General features: G+C 55.0%; 3 protein-coding genes and 1 long non-coding RNA gene across 7 annotated transcripts; 3 read left to right on the top strand and 1 right to left on the bottom strand.

Moving 5' to 3' along the window:
- The first annotated feature begins 160 nt into the window (after positions 1–160).
- Positions 161–5228, top strand: LOC145513944 (uncharacterized). 2 transcript variants are annotated; one of them, XM_081511015.1, is made up of 3 exons: positions 161–3612; positions 4012–4324; positions 4632–5228. In XM_081511015.1, exons 1-3 carry the CDS (start codon positions 3376–3378, stop codon positions 5201–5203), a joined length of 1122 nt encoding a protein of 373 aa, XP_081367141.1. In that variant the 5' UTR covers positions 161–3375; the 3' UTR covers positions 5204–5228. The 2 variants fall into 2 exon arrangements, with proteins under 2 accessions (XP_081367141.1, XP_081367140.1); XM_081511014.1 differs by having other exon boundaries at positions 4581–5228.
- A 160-nt stretch (positions 5229–5388) lies between these two features.
- On the bottom strand, positions 5389–10721 carry LOC145514002 (uncharacterized). Its single transcript, XR_014059806.1, has 2 exons — positions 10496–10721; positions 5389–7377 (listed from the first exon to the last, which is right to left on the bottom strand). It is a non-coding gene; the product is annotated as an uncharacterized LOC145514002 (long non-coding RNA).
- LOC145513946 (uncharacterized) lies at positions 7804–12872 on the top strand. Of its 2 annotated transcripts, none has more exons than XM_081511018.1 (3): positions 7804–11256; positions 11656–11968; positions 12276–12872. In XM_081511018.1, the coding sequence occupies exons 1-3, from the start codon at positions 11020–11022 to the stop codon at positions 12845–12847; spliced, it is 1122 nt and encodes a 373-aa protein (XP_081367144.1). In that variant the 5' UTR covers positions 7804–11019; the 3' UTR covers positions 12848–12872. The 2 variants fall into 2 exon arrangements, with proteins under 2 accessions (XP_081367144.1, XP_081367143.1); XM_081511017.1 differs by having other exon boundaries at positions 12225–12872.
- A 5854-nt stretch (positions 12873–18726) lies between these two features.
- On the top strand, positions 18727–20517 carry LOC145513929 (uncharacterized). Of its 2 annotated transcripts, none has more exons than XM_081510985.1 (3): positions 18727–18902; positions 19302–19614; positions 19922–20517. In XM_081510985.1, exons 1-3 carry the CDS (start codon positions 18768–18770, stop codon positions 20491–20493), a joined length of 1020 nt encoding a protein of 339 aa, XP_081367111.1. In that variant the 5' UTR covers positions 18727–18767; the 3' UTR covers positions 20494–20517. The 2 variants fall into 2 exon arrangements, with proteins under 2 accessions (XP_081367111.1, XP_081367110.1); XM_081510984.1 differs by having other exon boundaries at positions 19871–20517.
- The last annotated feature ends 2482 nt before the right edge of the window (positions 20518–22999 follow it).

Raw genomic sequence — 22999 nt, 5'->3', positions numbered from 1 at the left:
TTACCAAGATTCCCTAACAAACCAATGAACAAAATTATCCAGTAAAGGCAAACCGTACTTTTTAATGAGGCCAATGTCACAGAAAAAAAAAAAAATGCTTCACAATGAACTGCTCAAGGAAGCTACTAAATAAACTTTCAGAAAAGTTAAGTCGTTTTTTTTTTTTTTTTAATAGGGTGACGGAGAGCTATACCTTTCCCATCTATGTGAATTTAGGTTTAAACTAGATTTCCCTTGGCTATTATATAAGACAAAAAACCCCACATCACCCCCTTTCACTCCCCCCACCCCGAAACAGTGTTTTAGTCTATTGAGTTTTTGTGTCCTCAGTTGTGTCTGATTCACGGCAACTCACGAACTCTACACAGCCAGGCTCTTCCGTCCATGGAATTCAGGGCAATTTTTTTCTGTCACAGTAAATGCCCACCCTGGGTGATCCAAAGGCAAGGGCTCAGAGGCTCCTGAGAGACTAACTCCTTTCAGCTGAGCACAGAGCTGGCTCCTCACTGGGATGCCTGTGGCCTGGGGCTCCCAGAGGGGAGAGCAGCACTCGCCCCACCGTGTGGTCACTGCTGGAAGTGCAGGCTGCTCCTCACTCCCCCTTGACAGTGTCCCTGAGGGCAGAACAGTGTGAATCTATCTACTCAAGGTGGAAATGCAAACTCCGATGCAACCAAACTTCCCACAAGGTCTCCAAAACCACTCAGGAACAGGGAATTGGAAACTGCAGGGCATGACATGAATGGAGATGGAGGCTTGACACCTTACACCGAGTTCACTTCCAGTTATCCCTAGACAAAGTTTCCATGAAAACTTGTCACAAATCTAGAAGAACAATGAGCAGAAACCGGACACGTGCTTTGAGTCTTCACACACAAAACTAAAAGGCAGTCCACAAAACAACCCAGAGAATACAGTGGACTTTGCAAAATCAAAGATATCTACTGTGGGAAAGACCTCATTACAAAAGCAAAAGACAGGTCATACATCGCGAGACGAATGAGTGGAAACACAAAGCTTCTCAAGGACGTGTCTCCAAACAGACAAAGAACACCAACACAACAAGCCTGTGAAAACTAGGGAAAGGTCTGAAGGGACACCAGACTGAGGAAGACACACACAGAGTATCCCGGATGATGTCCAGCACTGAGGGCCTGAAGAAACAACAGTCTAGTTGCACTCCCTCAGGCCTGTGTGACCCTGGATGAGGCCTCTGTTTCCCGGTGGCTCTGAGAGATGGACAGGGAGGAAGGGGAAGAGAAATCACTTGCACTTCTAATACTCACAGCAAAGTCTTCCAATGAGAAGGGAATTATCACCCCCACTGACAATGCCATTCACTGAAGTGATACCCACGAGTCCATCTAACCCAGAAGGGAAGGAAGGACCTGTTCTCACAAAACGGCGAGAGATGGAAGAAAGAAGATCAAGCCCACACCAATCACTGGAAAGAGAAGCTGTGCTCAGGGCTTGAAAGAATTCCTATTGGGAAAATGATGTCACAGCCCCACAAGGCAATCCACAGCTTCGATGCTATTCCTCCCAAAATGCCAATGCATTTTCGCACCGAACAAAGAATTGCAAAAGGGGTTACGGAAACAGAAAAGAGCCTAAATTGTCAATACAATCCGACGAAAAAGCCCCGATACGGACATCCAAGGTTGTGTGAAAGGAAATTAGACGACCAAACTAGGATCCTCAGGAGAGTATCGGAGAAGGCGATGGCGACCCACTCCAGTACTCTTGCCTGGAGAATGCCCTGGACGGAGGAGCCTGGTAGGCTGCAGGCCATGGGGTCGCGCAGAGTCAGACACGACTGAAGTGACTTAGCCGCAGCGGCAGCAGCAGGACGGTATGCTATTGGGAATACAACAACACACACAGATCCAGATCGATGGAATAAAGTTGAGGGTCCAGAAACAAACCCCGGCATCCATGGTCAACTCATCTCTGACACAGAAGGGGAGAATATCCAAATGGGAACAAGAAAGCCTCTTCAATCAATGTCCATGGGAAAACCAGACAGCTACATCTGAAGAACGCTATTGGTTTTGATCTCACACCACCTCAATATCGGGGAAAAACCTCACCCTAAAGACTGATGTCATGAGATAGCTAGAAAGAAGCGTAGGTCAAAGGCTCCTTAACATCAGAGTCTCCTTGCCATTTGCTGGGCGGAGGTAGAAATGGGTCTCTTCAAGTAAGGGGAAGAGGGAAACCAAGTACACCAATGGGTTTCCATCCAATGGAACCTCTTCACAACAGAGAAGCTAAGCATTCACAAATGCAAAAGATAGGAAACGGAACATGAGAGACTCCTTGCAAGTGGTGTATCTGAGAAGGGGTTCATATGGAAAGAGACGAAGAATGCACAGCACTCAGATTCCAAGAAACACCACCACCACCCTTGACCCTTCCCCCATGACCAACTCCGACCTAAAGCCTTTCTCTCCCTCTAACCTATCCCTAAAACATAACCCTCATCTAATCATATACATGGGCATTCCTAGCATCCATCCATCCACACACGAGAGAGAAAGAGGAAGGCACAGACTGAATCGAGAAAGGAAAAGAGAGGGACACAGCCAGAGAGAGACACGGAACCAAAGAGAGGAAAGGAGTCGATGGTCCAGACTTTTCATCAATCTGTCTCGAAGGTAGAAGCAATGACAGCGCCCATCCACCCCAGAAGGGGGAAAAGGACGGAAGGTTTGGAGAGGAAAAGACAAGAACGCAGGGAGCCATTAGAAGCTCAGCCACCCGCAGAAGCCGAGCTGGGACACTTGAACAGAATCTCAATGGAAACAGAGGACCAGAAAGTTGGCTACTCTTTTCTATAAGAGAGGGAGACCTTCGAGTCTTCCTTTCGGTCCTCCAACTTGCATGCGGGGTCTCAAAACAGTCAGGAGGGGGAGTGCCTTTTCCTGGGTACCACGGCGCATCCAGGCCTCGTTCTGCCCCATTCTGTGCTGTGTCAGCCCTGGATGGCGTCTTTCTTTCTGAAGTCTCAGCGCACAAGCTCCACGTGATATCGGCCCCAGGTGGAGAGGCATGGAGCTGCTCGTAGGCCGACAGACCTAGGAAACAGATGGGAGAATGACCCCCACTCTGCAGATGGAGAGACTGGGGAAACCCTGAGGGGCATATGCTTGTCCAGGGCCACACCACTTATGAGAAGAAGGAGCCTGGTCTGAGAGCAGCGGGGTCCTCGGAGCTCAGGCCCTGGCTGCACCCAGGCCTCCCCAGGGCTGTGGGCTGGGCTGTGTGGCTGTCACTGTGCCTGCACATGGCCTAAGGGGGGTGGTCGAGCAGTCAGAAACCCAGAGATTCCCTTGGGAAGTTTTGGGGAAGGGACCTCAGCACGAACCCCAGGAAATGATGTCACCTGCCGGCAACAGAACCCAACAGAACCCGCAACCCGGGTATCCAGGCCTCCAGAGCGGAGAGGAGCCCCCAGCCAGATCACTTGCTGCCAGGATGTTCTGCTGTTTGCCCCTGCCCAGAGGCCGGGGCCTCAGGAAAGCTCACAGGCAGTGTGCGTGGGCACCCTGTCGACGTTGGCTCAGGGCACCCCCGAGAGGCCTCTGGCCCTTTGCCCGGAGAAACAGAAAGGTAACACGGGGAGCCCCAGGCGGGGCCAGGCCACCTCTCCCATGCCACCCGGAAACACCGGGTCCTTTGCCTGTGTGTGTGGATGCGGGTTTCTCGGGGTGTGTCTCCCTCAAGGAAGCCCAGGCGGATGTGGGGTCAGAAGCCTGTGGACAAGTTGTGTCCACACCCCAGGGGAGAGCAGGCTGGGTGGGATGGGGAGAGTGCGGGCAGCGCCGGCCGCCCAGGCTGACCTCACACCCTCAGGTGGGTCTCTTTCCTCCCGGGTGGGGATCTGAGCAGACACACGTCTCTGACCCTTCTGGGAAGAGAAGTTCGAGCAGGCAGAAGCAGCGGCTCCACTGGCCAGGCCCAGCTCGGAAAACTCCCAGCACGGCTGGCTGACGGTCACTGTCGTTGCAGAGCTTCCCACGTGATGAGGCCGAGGACGGGGACACCCCGTCCACCTCCCGGAGGGAGGGGTCGGAGCACCACCCCCCCGCCCGTGAGGCCCAGTGCAGGCTCCAGGTGAGCGTGCCCACGGAGGCATCAGCCCCACCGGGGGCGAAGCGGAGGCGGGGAAGGCCTGCTGCCGAGACACCGCCCAGGATACACCCGGCGGCCCAGTCTGAGGCTGCCACGGAGCTCAGCACACCCGGCTCCGACCCAGAGTCCCGAGAACCCCGGCCTCTGAGGCAGCAGGAGGACCTGGAGCCCAGCACGCCAGAGCACAGAGGTGAGGACGCTGGGGCTGGTGCACGGGAGTGTGTGGGGAGGGGGTGCTGAGCTACACAGGGACGAGTCCCCGAAAGATGCTGCTGGGCCTGCAGCAAGCGCTGGCCTCACACCCCCACCCCCATCTTGCACACTTCAGTCCCAAAAGACATCCGACCCGGGGTATTCTTTGGGAATCTCTTGGAAGCTTTCTGTCCCGGGATACGCACATGCCAAGGCTGGCCTGTGGGCAAACTTTGCTTCTCCCCCGGCTCTAGCACTGGCCTCCAACTGGAACCAGGCTCTACTTCCCAGACCTGTCCCTACAGAGGTGGTGGCTCCAGGTGCAGGACCCAGGGATCCACCGAGGCCAGATGGAGAACCGAGACTTGCCCTCGCAGAGACACCAGGCCAGCTGGGTACTGGCCAGCACACCGGGCAGATCGGATCTCCGTGCCTGCAGGACCCCCAGCCCCAGGCACTGATGTCCCACCCCCTCAGCCAGAACCTCCACCTCCACGTGCACCTGTACCTGCTCGGGCTTTGGCAGGAGAACCCGAGGCAGAGGAGGAGTCACCGCCTCGGCAGGGAGAGCCTGCCCTGGCTCCCGCGCAACACCCAGACGCCAACGATGACTCACCCGCCCCTGCAGGAAGAACGAGCCCCCGCTCTGGACAGAGACCCAGAGCCCTTGCCGGAAACACCACGTCCAGGGGAGCGGTCGGCTCTGCAGCCTCCATCCCTGTCTGCTCACCGTGGAGGCCGGCAACTCCGTCTGCCCCCAGGGGACATGGAGTTCCTTTCCCCTGAACTGCTTTGCATTTGGTTTGTTTCCACCTTTCTGGTGATGTTTCATTTTTTGTATGGTTTCCTGTATTTCTCTTGGTTAAGTTGGGATTAGTAAACTTTTTCATCATTGTTGCAATTTGGGAACACTGTTGTGTAACTCTGGTGATACTGTGTTACCATCACCACTTTGTAGTTTCAGACCCGTTCGATCTTTATGCCCCACCCCCCAACAAAGCCTGGATTCAAGGCAAGCACGCCCTGTTCATCCCTCCCCCCGATCCTGAACACAACTTCACCTTTTCTTTCTGCATTCCTTCCTATATTCTTGGTGTCCCCAATCAATGACTCTCAGTGAAATGACTGAAGGAGTTTTTTTCGGACTCTCCACCTACTGTAAGACTCCATTGGAGAGTTCTCATTTTTATGTCATTTGAACTAGCCTTTGATAGCTGAAAGGACGGTGTACGTCCTTTCAAGATATCATGTGCCAAACGAAGCCCTTTTGGCAAATGCCATCATTATCTCCAGGCAGGCATTGCTGTTTGAAGGGTGACATCTCAGCCAGAAGGCAGAGGCTGAGCTCCTCTTGTTGCACCAGCTCCCAAAAGAAGCCAAGAAAGGGAGCTGGAACAACAAACCACCCCAACGCCCAGGAAAGCGTTCTTCACGACAGAAGGCTAGAAAATGACCCAACAACCTTGTGGCCCAGAACCCCTCTAGAAAAATCACTGTTCCATAAAAAAGAGAAACACATGGGAAGTTCCAAGGAGAGGCAATGCCCATGGCCAGTGTACTTTAGAGACGGCCTGACCGCTCCGGGGAAGACACGCACCGACGGAACCCCTTGGGAAACAGCAGTGATAGTCCTCACCGTCGTAAGGGTTTCCTCTGGGGACAACCTGCCCTGGGCACCACATGAGGGAGCAGACCGGCTTCTCTTCCTCTGCCCCCACACCGTTCACTCATGAAGGCAGCTCAGGTGTTCTCATGCCCTGCCTGCCTGCCTGCCTGCCTGGCTCATGCGTGAGCTGTGCCCACCTCCAGGGCAGGACTCCACCTTCTCCTCTCTGTGTACCGTGAATCTGCACACAGTGGGCTTTCAGAACCTTAGGAGACTTGAGCCATTCCCACTGGAGCCAGAACCCTCCCCAGGAAGGAAAACAGCTGTGGAGTCATTTTGGCCCCAGCACTGGTTCCCAAACCCTGGCGGCTCCTACAGCCTCTACGGTGTGAAGAGGGAGGTCCCTTTTGACAGAGCTTTCCGGCTGTCAGATCTAAGCTGTTGTTTCCCTGTCAGCTGTGTCTCTTCCGTTGCAGCCAGGTGGGCCACGCTGCTCCAAAGGAGCTCACAAGCTGAGTGGCAAGGGAGGTATTGAGAGGACAGGGATGGCTACAACGTGCTGCAAACTGAGTGAGGGTCCCCACAATCCTCAGCAAAGGTCTGTGGTGTGCAAGTGGGGAGTAGAGGGCCCCCAAGTTCCAAAGGAAGGGAGGTACTCGGGAGCTAAAGCCCTTGGCTGCTGTGGTAGCAGCTGCAGATGGCAGCTCGTCCACAGTGCACTTCGAATGAGGTCATATGAGCGGGACTCTGGAAATGGCTCCGAAATCCAGAGAAAGGGGTCAGGGTATGTGGGAATCCGGCGGGGGTGGGGGGTGGATGAAGGAAGGTGTCCTTCCCCTCTCCAGTGCAATTTGGTTTGGTGAGTCTCAAAGCTACCAGATGGCACTTCCCAAGTCAGGCCCCCGCAGGAATCAGGGTGGGCTGCGTGCCTCGGCCCCTGCCACAGGGACAAGCCACACCAGTGGCCTCCCTGAGCTCAAATGGCCGGATCTGGGGGTTCTGTCTGGGTGCACACCTCCTTGCTGTGGCCAAGTTCCCCCCTTCTCTGAGCACCAGCTTCATCCTCTCGAAGGAGGACATCGATTGCTACCTTGGCACGTTACTCTCTTCATCCTGTGAAGACTCATTAGGCTTATCCTACAATTACTAGCTGGCCCGAAGAGATATCTCCTGAATCCAGATTAAGCTGGAGTCTCCCAGGCTCATCTGGCATGTCTTCCCTGAAGTCTGCCAAAACCCACACCCTTGCATTTCCAGGGACTCCCCTTAGCCAGCTGGGCAGAAAACCCAGCATGCTTCAAACAAGCTGACAGACAAGCGGGAGAGGACTCACGGGCAGACGGCCTCCCTCAGGTCTCGGGTGGAGCTCTGGGACCACAGCAGCAACGGGCCATCCCAGCCCCTGGGCTCAGCAGCGCCCTCATTCTCAGGCCGGCGGCTCTGCCCTGAGGGGAGCAGGAAGGTCACCAACTGCCGCAGGCGGACCTCAAGCCCCTCCCACTGCTGGAGCCTGACCTCCCCCGGCCCCACCCCTTCCCCTACCCCAGCAGGACGAGAGCTCGTCTTCCCCTGGCTTCCAACGTCAGGCCCGGCCCTGGGCCCCGATTGGGCACTGCCCCAGTCCGGAGCCAATCACAGTGGCCAGGGAGGTGGAACGCACCGATTGGCCAGGGCCAGGTCATGTGACCATGCTCCCCAGGAAACTCAAATATTACCAAGATTCCCTAACAAACCAATGAACAAAATTATCCAGTAAAGGCAAACCGTACTTTTTAATGAGGCCAATGTCACAGAAAAAAAAAAAAATGCTTCACAATGAACTGCTCAAGGAAGCTACTAAATAAACTTTCAGAAAAGTTAAGTCGTTTTTTTTTTTTTTTTTAATAGGGTGACGGAGAGCTATACCTTTCCCATCTATGTGAATTTAGGTTTAAACTAGATTTCCCTTGGCTATTATATAAGACAAAAAACCCCACATCACCCCCTTTCACTCCCCCCACCCCCAAACAGTGTTTTAGTCTATTGAGTTTTTGTGTCCTCAGTTGTGTCTGATTCACGGCAACTCACGAACTCTACACAGCCAGGCTCTTCCGTCCATGGAATTCAGGGCAATTTTTTTCTGTCACAGTAAATGCCCACCCTGGGTGATCCAAAGGCAAGGGCTCAGAGGCTCCTGAGAGACTAACTCCTTTCAGCTGAGCACAGAGCTGGCTCCTCACTGGGATGCCTGTGGCCTGGGGCTCCCAGAGGGGAGAGCAGCACTCGCCCCACCGTGTGGTCACTGCTGGAAGTGCAGGCTGCTCCTCACTCCCCCTTGACAGTGTCCCTGAGGGCAGAACAGTGTGAATCTATCTACTCAAGGTGGAAATGCAAACTCCGAAGCAACCAAACTTCCCACAAGGTCTCCAAAACCACTCAGGAACAGGGAATTGGAAACTGCAGGGCATGACATGAATGGAGATGGAGGCTTGACACCTTACACCGAGTTCACTTCCAGTTATCCCTAGACAAAGTTTCCATGAAAACTTGTCACAAATCTAGAAGAACAATGAGCAGAAACCGGACACGTGCTTTGAGTCTTCACACACAAAACTAAAAGGCAGTCCACAAAACAACCCAGAGAATACAGTGGACTTTGCAAAATCAAAGATATCTACTGTGGGAAAGACCTCATTACAAAAGCAAAAGACAGGTCATACATCGCGAGACGAATGAGTGGAAACACAAAGCTTCTCAAGGACGTGTCTCCAAACAGACAAAGAACACCAACACAACAAGCCTGTGAAAACTAGGGAAAGGTCTGAAGGGACACCAGACTGAGGAAGACACACACAGAGTATCCCGGATGATGTCCAGCACTGAGGGCCTGAAGAAACAACAGTCTAGTTGCACTCCCTCAGGCCTGTGTGACCCTGGATGAGGCCTCTGTTTCCCGGTGGCTCTGAGAGATGGACAGGGAGGAAGGGGAAGAGAAATCACTTGCACTTCTAATACTCACAGCAAAGTCTTCCAATGAGAAGGGAATTATCACCCCCACTGACAATGCCATTCACTGAAGTGATACCCACGAGTCCATCTAACCCAGAAGGGAAGGAAGGACCTGTTCTCACAAAACGGCGAGAGATGGAAGAAAGAAGATCAAGCCCACACCAATCACTGGAAAGAGAAGCTGTGCTCAGGGCTTGAAAGAATTCCTATTGGGAAAATGATGTCACAGCCCCACAAGGCAATCCACAGCTTCGATGCTATTCCTCCCAAAATGCCAATGCATTTTCGCACCGAACAAAGAATTGCAAAAGGGGTTACGGAAACAGAAAAGAGCCTAAATTGTCAATACAATCCGACGAAAAAGCCCCGATACGGACATCCAAGGTTGTGTGAAAGGAAATTAGACGACCAAACTAGGATCCTCAGGAGAGTATCGGAGAAGGCGATGGCGACCCACTCCAGTACTCTTGCCTGGAGAATGCCCTGGACGGAGGAGCCTGGTAGGCTGCAGGCCATGGGGTCGCGCAGAGTCAGACACGACTGAAGTGACTTAGCCGCAGCGGCAGCAGCAGGACGGTATGCTATTGGGAATACAACAACACACACAGATCCAGATCGATGGAATAAAGTTGAGGGTCCAGAAACAAACCCCGGCATCCATGGTCAACTCATCTCTGACACAGAAGGGGAGAATATCCAAATGGGAACAAGAAAGCCTCTTCAATCAATGTCCATGGGAAAACCAGACAGCTACATCTGAAGAACGCTATTGGTTTTGATCTCACACCACCTCAATATCGGGGAAAAACCTCACCCTAAAGACTGATGTCATGAGATAGCTAGAAAGAAGCGTAGGTCAAAGGCTCCTTAACATCAGAGTCTCCTTGCCATTTGCTGGGCGGAGGTAGAAATGGGTCTCTTCAAGTAAGGGGAAGAGGGAAACCAAGTACACCAATGGGTTTCCATCCAATGGAACCTCTTCACAACAGAGAAGCTAAGCATTCACAAATGCAAAAGATAGGAAACGGAACATGAGAGACTCCTTGCAAGTGGTGTATCTGAGAAGGGGTTCATATGGAAAGAGACGAAGAATGCACAGCACTCAGATTCCAAGAAACACCACCACCACCCTTGACCCTTCCCCCATGACCAACTCCGACCTAAAGCCTTTCTCTCCCTCTAACCTATCCCTAAAACATAACCCTCATCTAATCATATACATGGGCATTCCTAGCATCCATCCATCCACACACGAGAGAGAAAGAGGAAGGCACAGACTGAATCGAGAAAGGAAAAGAGAGGGACACAGCCAGAGAGAGACACGGAACCAAAGAGAGGAAAGGAGTCGATGGTCCAGACTTTTCATCAATCTGTCTCGAAGGTAGAAGCAATGACAGCGCCCATCCACCCCAGAAGGGGGAAAAGGACGGAAGGTTTGGAGAGGAAAAGACAAGAACGCAGGGAGCCATTAGAAGCTCAGCCACCCGCAGAAGCCGAGCTGGGACACTTGAACAGAATCTCAATGGAAACAGAGGACCAGAAAGTTGGCTACTCTTTTCTATAAGAGAGGGAGACCTTCGAGTCTTCCTTTCGGTCCTCCAACTTGCATGCGGGGTCTCAAAACAGTCAGGAGGGGGAGTGCCTTTTCCTGGGTACCACGGCGCATCCAGGCCTCGTTCTGCCCCATTCTGTGCTGTGTCAGCCCTGGATGGCGTCTTTCTTTCTGAAGTCTCAGCGCACAAGCTCCACGTGATATCGGCCCCAGGTGGAGAGGCATGGAGCTGCTCGTAGGCCGACAGACCTAGGAAACAGATGGGAGAATGACCCCCACTCTGCAGATGGAGAGACTGGGGAAACCCTGAGGGGCATATGCTTGTCCAGGGCCACACCACTTATGAGAAGAAGGAGCCTGGTCTGAGAGCAGCGGGGTCCTCGGAGCTCAGGCCCTGGCTGCACCCAGGCCTCCCCAGGGCTGTGGGCTGGGCTGTGTGGCTGTCACTGTGCCTGCACATGGCCTAAGGGGGGTGGTCGAGCAGTCAGAAACCCAGAGATTCCCTTGGGAAGTTTTGGGGAAGGGACCTCAGCACGAACCCCAGGAAATGATGTCACCTGCCGGCAACAGAACCCAACAGAACCCGCAACCCGGGTATCCAGGCCTCCAGAGCGGAGAGGAGCCCCCAGCCAGATCACTTGCTGCCAGGATGTTCTGCTGTTTGCCCCTGCCCAGAGGCCGGGGCCTCAGGAAAGCTCACAGGCAGTGTGCGTGGGCACCCTGTCGACGTTGGCTCAGGGCACCCCCGAGAGGCCTCTGGCCCTTTGCCCGGAGAAACAGAAAGGTAACACGGGGAGCCCCAGGCGGGGCCAGGCCACCTCTCCCATGCCACCCGGAAACACCGGGTCCTTTGCCTGTGTGTGTGGATGCGGGTTTCTCGGGGTGTGTCTCCCTCAAGGAAGCCCAGGCGGATGTGGGGTCAGAAGCCTGTGGACAAGTTGTGTCCACACCCCAGGGGAGAGCAGGCTGGGTGGGATGGGGAGAGTGCGGGCAGCGCCGGCCGCCCAGGCTGACCTCACACCCTCAGGTGGGTCTCTTTCCTCCCGGGTGGGGATCTGAGCAGACACACGTCTCTGACCCTTCTGGGAAGAGAAGTTCGAGCAGGCAGAAGCAGCGGCTCCACTGGCCAGGCCCAGCTCGGAAAACTCCCAGCACGGCTGGCTGACGGTCACTGTCGTTGCAGAGCTTCCCACGTGATGAGGCCGAGGACGGGGACACCCCGTCCACCTCCCGGAGGGAGGGGTCGGAGCACCACCCCCCCGCCCGTGAGGCCCAGTGCAGGCTCCAGGTGAGCGTGCCCACGGAGGCATCAGCCCCACCGGGGGCGAAGCGGAGGCGGGGAAGGCCTGCTGCCGAGACACCGCCCAGGATACACCCGGCGGCCCAGTCTGAGGCTGCCACGGAGCTCAGCACACCCGGCTCCGACCCAGAGTCCCGAGAACCCCGGCCTCTGAGGCAGCAGGAGGACCTGGAGCCCAGCACGCCAGAGCACAGAGGTGAGGACGCTGGGGCTGGTGCACGGGAGTGTGTGGGGAGGGGGTGCTGAGCTACACAGGGACGAGTCCCCGAAAGATGCTGCTGGGCCTGCAGCAAGCGCTGGCCTCACACCCCCACCCCCATCTTGCACACTTCAGTCCCAAAAGACATCCGACCCGGGGTATTCTTTGGGAATCTCTTGGAAGCTTTCTGTCCCGGGATACGCACATGCCAAGGCTGGCCTGTGGGCAAACTTTGCTTCTCCCCCGGCTCTAGCACTGGCCTCCAACTGGAACCAGGCTCTACTTCCCAGACCTGTCCCTACAGAGGTGGTGGCTCCAGGTGCAGGACCCAGGGATCCACCGAGGCCAGATGGAGAACCGAGACTTGCCCTCGCAGAGACACCAGGCCAGCTGGGTACTGGCCAGCACACCGGGCAGATCGGATCTCCGTGCCTGCAGGACCCCCAGCCCCAGGCACTGATGTCCCACCCCCTCAGCCAGAACCTCCACCTCCACGTGCACCTGTACCTGCTCGGGCTTTGGCAGGAGAACCCGAGGCAGAGGAGGAGTCACCGCCTCGGCAGGGAGAGCCTGCCCTGGCTCCCGCGCAACACCCAGACGCCAACGATGACTCACCCGCCCCTGCAGGAAGAACGAGCCCCCGCTCTGGACAGAGACCCAGAGCCCTTGCCGGAAACACCACGTCCAGGGGAGCGGTCGGCTCTGCAGCCTCCATCCCTGTCTGCTCACCGTGGAGGCCGGCAACTCCGTCTGCCCCCAGGGGACATGGAGTTCCTTTCCCCTGAACTGCTTTGCATTTGGTTTGTTTCCACCTTTCTGGTGATGTTTCATTTTTTGTATGGTTTCCTGTATTTCTCTTGGTTAAGTTGGGATTAGTAAACTTTTTCATCATTGTTGCAATTTGGGAACACTGTTGTGTAACTCTGGTGATACTGTGTTACCATCACCACTTTGTAGTTTCAGACCCGTTCGATCTTTATGCCCCACCCCCCAACAAAGCCTGGATTCAAGGCAAGCACGCCCTGTTCATCCCTCCCCCCGATCCTGAACACAACTTCACCTTTTCTTTCTGCATTCCTTCCTATATTCTTGGTGTCCCCAATCAATGACTCTCAGTGAAATGACTGAAGGAGTTTTTTTCGGACTCTCCACCTACTGTAAGACTCCATTGGAGAGTTCTCATTTTTATGTCATTTGAACTAGCCTTTGATAGCTGAAAGGACGGTGTACGTCCTTTCAAGATATCATGTGCCAAACGAAGCCCTTTTGGCAAATGCCATCATTATCTCCAGGCAGGCATTGCTGTTTGAAGGGTGACATCTCAGCCAGAAGGCAGAGGCTGAGCTCCTCTTGTTGCACCAGCTCCCAAAAGAAGCCAAGAAAGGGAGCTGGAACAACAAACCACCCCAACGCCCAGGAAAGCGTTCTTCACGACAGAAGGCTAGAAAATGACCCAACAACCTTGTGGCCCAGAACCCCTCTAGAAAAATCACTGTTCCATAAAAAAGAGAAACACATGGGAAGTTCCAAGGAGAGGCAATGCCCATGGCCAGTGTACTTTAGAGACGGCCTGACCGCTCCGGGGAAGACACGCACCGACGGAACCCCTTGGGAAACAGCAGTGATAGTCCTCACCGTCGTAAGGGTTTCCTCTGGGGACAACCTGCCCTGGGCACCACATGAGGGAGCAGACCGGCTTCTCTTCCTCTGCCCCCACACCGTTCACTCATGAAGGCAGCTCAGGTGTTCTCATGCCCTGCCTGCCTGCCTGCCTGCCTGGCTCATGCGTGAGCTGTGCCCACCTCCAGGGCAGGACTCCACCTTCTCCTCTCTGTGTACCGTGAATCTGCACACAGTGGGCTTTCAGAACCTTAGGAGACTTGAGCCATTCCCACTGGAGCCAGAACCCTCCCCAGGAAGGAAAACAGCTGTGGAGTCATTTTGGCCCCAGCACTGGTTCCCAAACCCTGGCGGCTCCTACAGCCTCTACGGTGTGAAGAGGGAGGTCCCTTTTGACAGAGCTTTCCGGCTGTCAGATCTAAGCTGTTGTTTCCCTGTCAGCTGTGTCTCTTCCGTTGCAGCCAGGTGGGCCACGCTGCTCCAAAGGAGCTCACAAGCTGAGTGGCAAGGGAGGTATTGAGAGGACAGGGATGGCTACAACGTGCTGCAAACTGAGTGAGGGTCCCCACAATCCTCAGCAAAGGTCTGTGGTGTGCAAGTGGGGAGTAGAGGGCCCCCAAGTTCCAAAGGAAGGGAGGTACTCGGGAGCTAAAGCCCTTGGCTGCTGTGGTAGCAGCTGCAGATGGCAGCTCGTCCACAGTGCACTTCGAATGAGGTCATATGAGCGGGACTCTGGAAATGGCTCCGAAATCCAGAGAAAGGGGTCAGGGTATGTGGGAATCCGGCGGGGGTGGGGGGTGGATGAAGGAAGGTGTCCTTCCCCTCTCCAGTGCAATTTGGTTTGGTGAGTCTCAAAGCTACCAGATGGCACTTCCCAAGTCAGGCCCCCGCAGGAATCAGGGTGGGCTGCGTGCCTCGGCCCCTGCCACAGGGACAAGCCACACCAGTGGCCTCCCTGAGCTCAAATGGCCGGATCTGGGGGTTCTGTCTGGGTGCACACCTCCTTGCTGTGGCCAAGTTCCCCCCTTCTCTGAGCACCAGCTTCATCCTCTCGAAGGAGGACATCGATTGCTACCTTGGCACGTTACTCTCTTCATCCTGTGAAGACTCATTAGGCTTATCCTACAATTACTAGCTGGCCCGAAGAGATATCTCCTGAATCCAGATTAAGCTGGAGTCTCCCAGGCTCATCTGGCATGTCTTCCCTGAAGTCTGCCAAAACCCACACCCTTGCATTTCCAGGGACTCCCCTTAGCCAGCTGGGCAGAAAACCCAGCATGCTTCAAACAAGCTGACAGACAAGCGGGAGAGGACTCACGGGCAGACGGCCTCCCTCAGGTCTCGGGTGGAGCTCTGGGACCACAGCAGCAACGGGCCATCCCAGCCCCTGGGCTCAGCAGCGCCCTCATTCTCAGGCCGGCGGCTCTGCCCTGAGGGGAGCAGGAAGGTCACCAACTGCCGCAGGCGGACCTCAAGCCCCTCCCACTGCTGGAGCCTGACCTCCCCCGGCCCCACCCCTTCCCCTACCCCAGCAGGACGAGAGCTCGTCTTCCCCTGGCTTCCAACGTCAGGCCCGGCCCTGGGCCCCGATTGGGCACTGCCCCAGTCCGGAGCCAATCACAGTGGCCAGGGAGGTGGAACGCACCGATTGGCCAGGGCCAGGTCATGTGACCATGCTCCCCAGGAAACTCAAATATTACCAAGATTCCCTAACAAACCAATGAACAAAATTATCCAGTAAAGGCAAACCGTACTTTTTAATGAGGCCAATGTCACAGAAAAAAAAAAAAAATGCTTCACAATGAACTGCTCAAGGAAGCTACTAAATAAACTTTCAGAAAAGTTAAGTCGTTTTTTTTTTTTTTTTTTAATAGGGTGACGGAGAGCTATACCTTTCCCATCTATGTGAATTTAGGTTTAAACTAGATTTCCCTTGGCTATTATATAAGACAAAAAACCCCACATCACCCCCTTTCACTCCCCCCACCCCCAAACAGTGTTTTAGTCTATTGAGTTTTTGTGTCCTCAGTTGTGTCTGATTCACGGCAACTCACGAACTCTACACAGCCAGGCTCTTCCGTCCATGGAATTCAGGGCAATTTTTTTCTGTCACAGTAAATGCCCACCCTGGGTGATCCAAAGGCAAGGGCTCAGAGGCTCCTGAGAGACTAACTCCTTTCAGCTGAGCACAGAGCTGGCTCCTCACTGGGATGCCTGTGGCCTGGGGCTCCCAGAGGGGAGAGCAGCACTCGCCCCACCGTGTGGTCACTGCTGGAAGTGCAGGCTGCTCCTCACTCCCCCTTGACAGTGTCCCTGAGGGCAGAACAGTGTGAATCTATCTACTCAAGGTGGAAATGCAAACTCCGAAGCAACCAAACTTCCCACAAGGTCTCCAAAACCACTCAGGAACAGGGAATTGGAAACTGCAGGGCATGACATGAATGGAGATGGAGGCTTGACACCTTACACCGAGTTCACTTCCAGTTATCCCTAGACAAAGTTTCCATGAAAACTTGTCACAAATCTAGAAGAACAATGAGCAGAAACCGGACACGTGCTTTGAGTCTTCACACACAAAACTAAAAGGCAGTCCACAAAACAACCCAGAGAATACAGTGGACTTTGCAAAATCAAAGATATCTACTGTGGGAAAGACCTCATTACAAAAGCAAAAGACAGGTCATACATCGCGAGACGAATGAGTGGAAACACAAAGCTTCTCAAGGACGTGTCTCCAAACAGACAAAGAACACCAACACAACAAGCCTGTGAAAACTAGGGAAAGGTCTGAAGGGACACCAGACTGAGGAAGACACACACAGAGTATCCCGGATGATGTCCAGCACTGAGGGCCTGAAGAAACAACAGTCTAGTTGCACTCCCTCAGGCCTGTGTGACCCTGGATGAGGCCTCTGTTTCCCGGTGGCTCTGAGAGATGGACAGGGAGGAAGGGGAAGAGAAATCACTTGCACTTCTAATACTCACAGCAAAGTCTTCCAATGAGAAGGGAATTATCACCCCCACTGACAATGCCATTCACTGAAGTGATACCCACGAGTCCATCTAACCCAGAAGGGAAGGAAGGACCTGTTCTCACAAAACGGCGAGAGATGGAAGAAAGAAGATCAAGCCCACACCAATCACTGGAAAGAGAAGCTGTGCTCAGGGCTTGAAAGAATTCCTATTGGGAAAATGATGTCACAGCCCCACAAGGCAATCCACAGCTTCGATGCTATTCCTCCCAAAATGCCAATGCATTTTCGCACCGAACAAAGAATTGCAAAAGGGGTTACGGAAACAGAAAAGAGCCTAAATTGTCAATACAATCCGACGAAAAAGCCCCGATACGGACATCCAAGGTTGTGTGAAAGGAAATTAGACGACCAAACTAGGATCCTCAGGAGAGTATCGGAGAAGGCGATGGTGACCCACTCCAGTACTCTTGCCTGGAAAATGCCCTGGACGGAGGAGCCTGGTAGGCTGCAGGCCATGGGGTCGCGCAGAGTCAGACACGACTGAAGTGACTTAGCCGCAGCGGCAGCAGCAGGACGGTATGCTATTGGGAATACAACAACACACACAGATCCAGATCGATGGAATAAAGTTGAGGGTCCAGAAACAAACCCCGGCATCCATGGTCAACTCATCTCTGACACAGAAGGGGAGAATACCCAAATGGGAACAAGAAAGCCTCTTCAATCAATGTCCATGGGAAAACCAGACAGCTACATCTGAAGAACGCTATTGGTTTTGATCTCACACCACCTCAATATCGGGGAAAAACCTCACCCTAAAGACTGATGTCATGAGATAGCTAGAAAGAAGCGTAGGTCAAAGGCTCCTTAACATCAGAGTCTCCTTGCCATTTGCTGGGCGGAGGTAGAAATGGGTCTCTTCAAGTAAGGGGAAGAGGGAAACCAAGTACACCAATGGGTTTCCATCCAATGGAACCTCTTCACAACAGAGAAGCTAAGCATTCACAAATGCAAAAGATAGGAAACGGAACATGAGAGACTCCTTGCAAGTGGTGTATCTGAGAAGGGGTTCATATGGAAAGAGACGAAGAATGCACAGCACTCAGATTCCAAGAAACACCACCACCACCCTTGACCCTTCCCCCATGACCAACTCCGACCTAAAGCCTTTCTCTCCCTCTAACCTATCCCTAAAACATAACCCTCATCTAATCATATACATGGGCATTCCTAGCATCCATCCATCCACACACGAGAGAGAAAGAGGAAGGCACAGACTGAATCGAGAAAGGAAAAGAGAGGGACACAGCCAGAGAGAGACACGGAACCAAAGAGAGGAAAGGAGTCGATGGTCCAGACTTTTCATCAATCTGTCTCGAAGGTAGAAGCAATGACAGCGCCCATCCACCCCAGAAGGGGGAAAAGGACGGAAGGTTTGGAGAGGAAAAGACAAGAACGCAGGGAGCCATTAGAAGCTCAGCCACCCGCAGAAGCCGAGCTGGGACACTTGAACAGAATCTCAATGGAAACAGAGGACCAGAAAGTTGGCTACTCTTTTCTATAAGAGAGGGAGACCTTCGAGTCTTCCTTTCGGTCCTCCAACTTGCATGCGGGGTCTCAAAACAGTCAGGAGGGGGAGTGCCTTTTCCTGGGTACCACGGCGCATCCAGGCCTCGTTCTGCCCCATTCTGTGCTGTGTCAGCCCTGGATGGCGTCTTTCTTTCTGAAGTCTCAGCGCACAAGCTCCACGTGATATCGGCCCCAGGTGGAGAGGCATGGAGCTGCTCGTAGGCCGACAGACCTAGGAAACAGATGGGAGAATGACCCCCACTCTGCAGATGGAGAGACTGGGGAAACCCTGAGGGGCATATGCTTGTCCAGGGCCACACCACTTATGAGAAGAAGGAGCCTGGTCTGAGAGCAGCGGGGTCCTCGGAGCTCAGGCCCTGGCTGCACCCAGGCCTCCCCAGGGCTGTGGGCTGGGCTGTGTGGCTGTCACTGTGCCTGCACATGGCCTAAGGGGGGTGGTCGAGCAGTCAGAAACCCAGAGATTCCCTTGGGAAGTTTTGGGGAAGGGACCTCAGCACGAACCCCAGGAAATGATGTCACCTGCCGGCAACAGAACCCAACAGAACCCGCAACCCGGGTATCCAGGCCTCCAGAGCGGAGAGGAGCCCCCAGCCAGATCACTTGCTGCCAGGATGTTCTGCTGTTTGCCCCTGCCCAGAGGCCGGGGCCTCAGGAAAGCTCACAGGCAGTGTGCGTGGGCACCCTGTCGACGTTGGCTCAGGGCACCCCCGAGAGGCCTCTGGCCCTTTGCCCGGAGAAACAGAAAGGTAACACGGGGAGCCCCAGGCGGGGCCAGGCCACCTCTCCCATGCCACCCGGAAACACCGGGTCCTTTGCCTGTGTGTGTGGATGCGGGTTTCTCGGGGTGTGTCTCCCTCAAGGAAGCCCAGGCGGATGTGGGGTCAGAAGCCTGTGGACAAGTTGTGTCCACACCCCAGGGGAGAGCAGGCTGGGTGGGATGGGGAGAGTGCGGGCAGCGCCGGCCGCCCAGGCTGACCTCACACCCTCAGGTGGGTCTCTTTCCTCCCGGGTGGGGATCTGAGCAGACACACGTCTCTGACCCTTCTGGGAAGAGAAGTTCGAGCAGGCAGAAGCAGCGGCTCCACTGGGCAGGCCCAGCTCGGAAAACTCCCAGCACGGCTGGCTGACGGTCACTGTCGTTGCAGAGCTTCCCACGTGATGAGGCCGAGGACGGGGACACCCCGTCCACCTCCCGGAGGGAGGGGTCGGAGCACCACCCCCCCGCCCGTGAGGCCCAGTGCAGGCTCCAGGTGAGCGTGCCCACGGAGGCATCAGCCCCACCGGGGGCGAAGCGGAGGCGGGGAAGGCCTGCTGCCGAGACACCGCCCAGGATACACCCGGCGGCCCAGTCTGAGGCTGCCACGGAGCTCAGCACACCCGGCTCCGACCCAGAGTCCCGAGAACCCCGGCCTCTGAGGCAGCAGGAGGACCTGGAGCCCAGCACGCCAGAGCACAGAGGTGAGGACGCTGGGGCTGGTGCACGGGAGTGTGTGGGGAGGGGGTGCTGAGCTACACAGGGACGAGTCCCCGAAAGATGCTGCTGGGCCTGCAGCAAGCGCTGGCCTCACACCCCCACCCCCATCTTGCACACTTCAGTCCCAAAAGACATCCGACCCGGGGTATTCTTTGGGAATCTCTTGGAAGCTTTCTGTCCCGGGATACGCACATGCCAAGGCTGGCCTGTGGGCAAACTTTGCTTCTCCCCCGGCTCTAGCACTGGCCTCCAACTGGAACCAGGCTCTACTTCCCAGACCTGTCCCTACAGAGGTGGTGGCTCCAGGTGCAGGACCCAGGGATCCACCGAGGCCAGATGGAGAACCGAGACTTGCCCTCGCAGAGACACCAGGCCAGCTGGGTACTGGCCAGCACACCGGGCAGATCGGATCTCCGTGCCTGCAGGACCCCCAGCCCCAGGCACTGATGTCCCACCCCCTCAGCCAGAACCTCCACCTCCACGTGCACCTGTACCTGCTCGGGCTTTGGCAGGAGAACCCGAGGCAGAGGAGGAGTCACCGCCTCGGCAGGGAGAGCCTGCCCTGGCTCCCGCGCAACACCCAGACGCCGACGATGACTCACCCGCCCCTGCAGGAAGAACGAGCCCCCGCTCTGGACAGAGACCCAGAGCCCTTGCCGGAAACACCACGTCCAGGGGAGCGGTCGGCTCTGCAGCCTCCATCCCTGTCTGCTCACCGTGGAGGCCGGCAACTCCGTCTGCCCCCAGGGGACATGGAGTTCCTTTCCCCTGAACTGCTTTGCATTTGGTTTGTTTCCACCTTTCTGGTGATGTTTCATTTTTTGTATGGTTTCCTGTATTTCTCTTGGTTAAGTTGGGATTAGTAAACTTTTTCATCATTGTTGCAATTTGGGAACACTGTTGTGTAACTCTGGTGATACTGTGTTACCATCACCACTTTGTAGTTTCAGACCCGTTCGATCTTTATGCCCCACCCCCCAACAAAGCCTGGATTCAAGGCAAGCACGCCCTGTTCATCCCTCCCCCCGATCCTGAACACAACTTCACCTTTTCTTTCTGCATTCCTTCCTATATTCTTGGTGTCCCCAATCAATGACTCTCAGTGAAATGACTGAAGGAGTTTTTTTCGGACTCTCCACCTACTGTAAGACTCCATTGGAGAGTTCTCATTTTTATGTCATTTGAACTAGCCTTTGATAGCTGAAAGGACGGTGTATGTCCTTTCAAGATATCATGTGCCAAACGAAGCCCTTTTGGCAAATGCCATCATTATCTCCAGGCAGGCATTGCTGTTTGAAGGGTGACATCTCAGCCAGAAGGCAGAGGCTGAGCTCCTCTTGTTGCACCAGCTCCCAAAAGAAGCCAGGAAAGGGAGCTGGAACAACAAACCACCCCAACGCCCAGGAAAGCGTTCTTCACGACAGAAGGCTAGAAAATGACCCAACAACCTTGTGGCCCAGAACCCCTCTAGAAAAATCACTGTTCCATAAAAAAGAGAAACACATGGGAAGTTCCAAGGAGAGGCAATGCCCATGGCCAGTGTACTTTAGAGACGGCCTGACCGCTCCGGGGAAGACACGCACCGACGGAACCCCTTGGGAAACAGCAGTGATAGTCCTCACCGTCGTAAGGGTTTCCTCTGGGGACAACCTGCCCTGGGCACCACATGAGGGAGCAGACCGGCTTCTCTTCCTCTGCCCCCACACCGTTCACTCATGAAGGCAGCTCAGGTGTTCTCATGCCCTGCCTGCCTGCCTGCCTGCCTGGCTCATCCGTGAGCTGTGCCCACCTCCAGGGCAGGACTCCACCTTCTCCTCTCTGTGTACCGTGAATCTGCACACAGTGGGCTTTCAGAACCTTAGGAGACTTGAGCCATTCCCACTGGAGCCAGAACCCTCCCCAGGAAGGAAAACAGCTGTGGAGTCATTTTGGCCCCAGCACTGGTTCCCAAACCCTGGCGGCTCCTACAGCCTCTACGGTGTGAAGAGGGAGGTCCCTTTTGACAGAGCTTTCCGGCTGTCAGATCTAAGCTGTTGTTTCCCTGTCAGCTGTGTCTCTTCCGTTGCAGCCAGGTGGGCCACGCTGCTCCAAAGGAGCTCACAAGCTGAGTGGCAAGGGAGGTATTGAGAGGACAGGGATGGCTACAACGTGCTGCAAACTGAGTGAGGGTCCCCACAATCCTCAGCAAAGGTCTGTGGTGTGCAAGTGGGGAGTAGAGGGCCCCCAAGTTCCAAAGGAAGGGAGGTACTCGGGAGCTAAAGCCCTTGGCTGCTGTGGTAGCAGCTGCAGATGGCAGCTCGTCCACAGTGCACTTCGAATGAGGTCATATGAGCGGGACTCTGGAAATGGCTCCGAAATCCAGAGAAAGGGGTCAGGGTATGTGGGAATCCGGCGGGGGTGGGGGGTGGATGAAGGAAGGTGTCCTTCCCCTCTCCAGTGCAATTTGGTTTGGTGAGTCTCAAAGCTACCAGATGGCACTTCCCAAGTCAGGCCCCCGCAGGAATCAGGGTGGGCTGCGTGCCTCGGCCCCTGCCACAGGGACAAGCCACACCAGTGGCCTCCCTGAGCTCAAATGGCCGGATCTGGGGGTTCTGTCTGGGTGCACACCTCCTTGCTGTGGCCAAGTTCCCCCCTTCTCTGAGCACCAGCTTCATCCTCTCGAAGGAGGACATCGATTGCTACCTTGGCACGTTACTCTCTTCATCCTGTGAAGACTCATTAGGCTTATCCTACAATTACTAGCTGGCCCGAAGAGATATCTCCTGAATCCAGATTAAGCTGGAGTCTCCCAGGCTCATCTGGCATGTCTTCCCTGAAGTCTGCCAAAACCCACACCCTTGCATTTCCAGGGACTCCCCTTAGCCAGCTGGGCAGAAAACCCAGCATGCTTCAAACAAGCTGACAGACAAGCGGGAGAGGACTCACGGGCAGACGGCCTCCCTCAGGTCTCGGGTGGAGCTCTGGGACCACAGCAGCAACGGGCCATCCCAGCCCCTGGGCTCAGCAGCGCCCTCATTCTCAGGCCGGCGGCTCTGCCCTGAGGGGAGCAGGAAGGTCACCAACTGCCGCAGGCGGACCTCAAGCCCCTCCCACTGCTGGAGCCTGACCTCCCCCGGCCCCACCCCTTCCCCTACCCCAGCAGGACGAGAGCTCGTCTTCCCCTGGCTTCCAACGTCAGGCCCGGCCCTGGGCCCCGATTGGGCACTGCCCCAGTCCGGAGCCAATCACAGTGGCCAGGGAGGTGGAACGCACCGATTGGCCAGGGCCAGGTCATGTGACCATGCTCCCCAGGAAACTCAAATATTACCAAGATTCCCTAACAAACCAATGAACAAAATTATCCAGTAAAGGCAAACCGTACTTTTTAAT

This window comes from Giraffa tippelskirchi, chromosome 7 (genome assembly GCF_054371585.1).
Source record: "Giraffa tippelskirchi isolate mGirTip1 chromosome 7, T2T-mGirTip1v1.2.pri, whole genome shotgun sequence".
NCBI lineage: Eukaryota > Metazoa > Chordata > Mammalia > Artiodactyla > Giraffidae > Giraffa > Giraffa tippelskirchi.
This window is presented reverse-complemented; position numbering and strand designations above follow the sequence as displayed.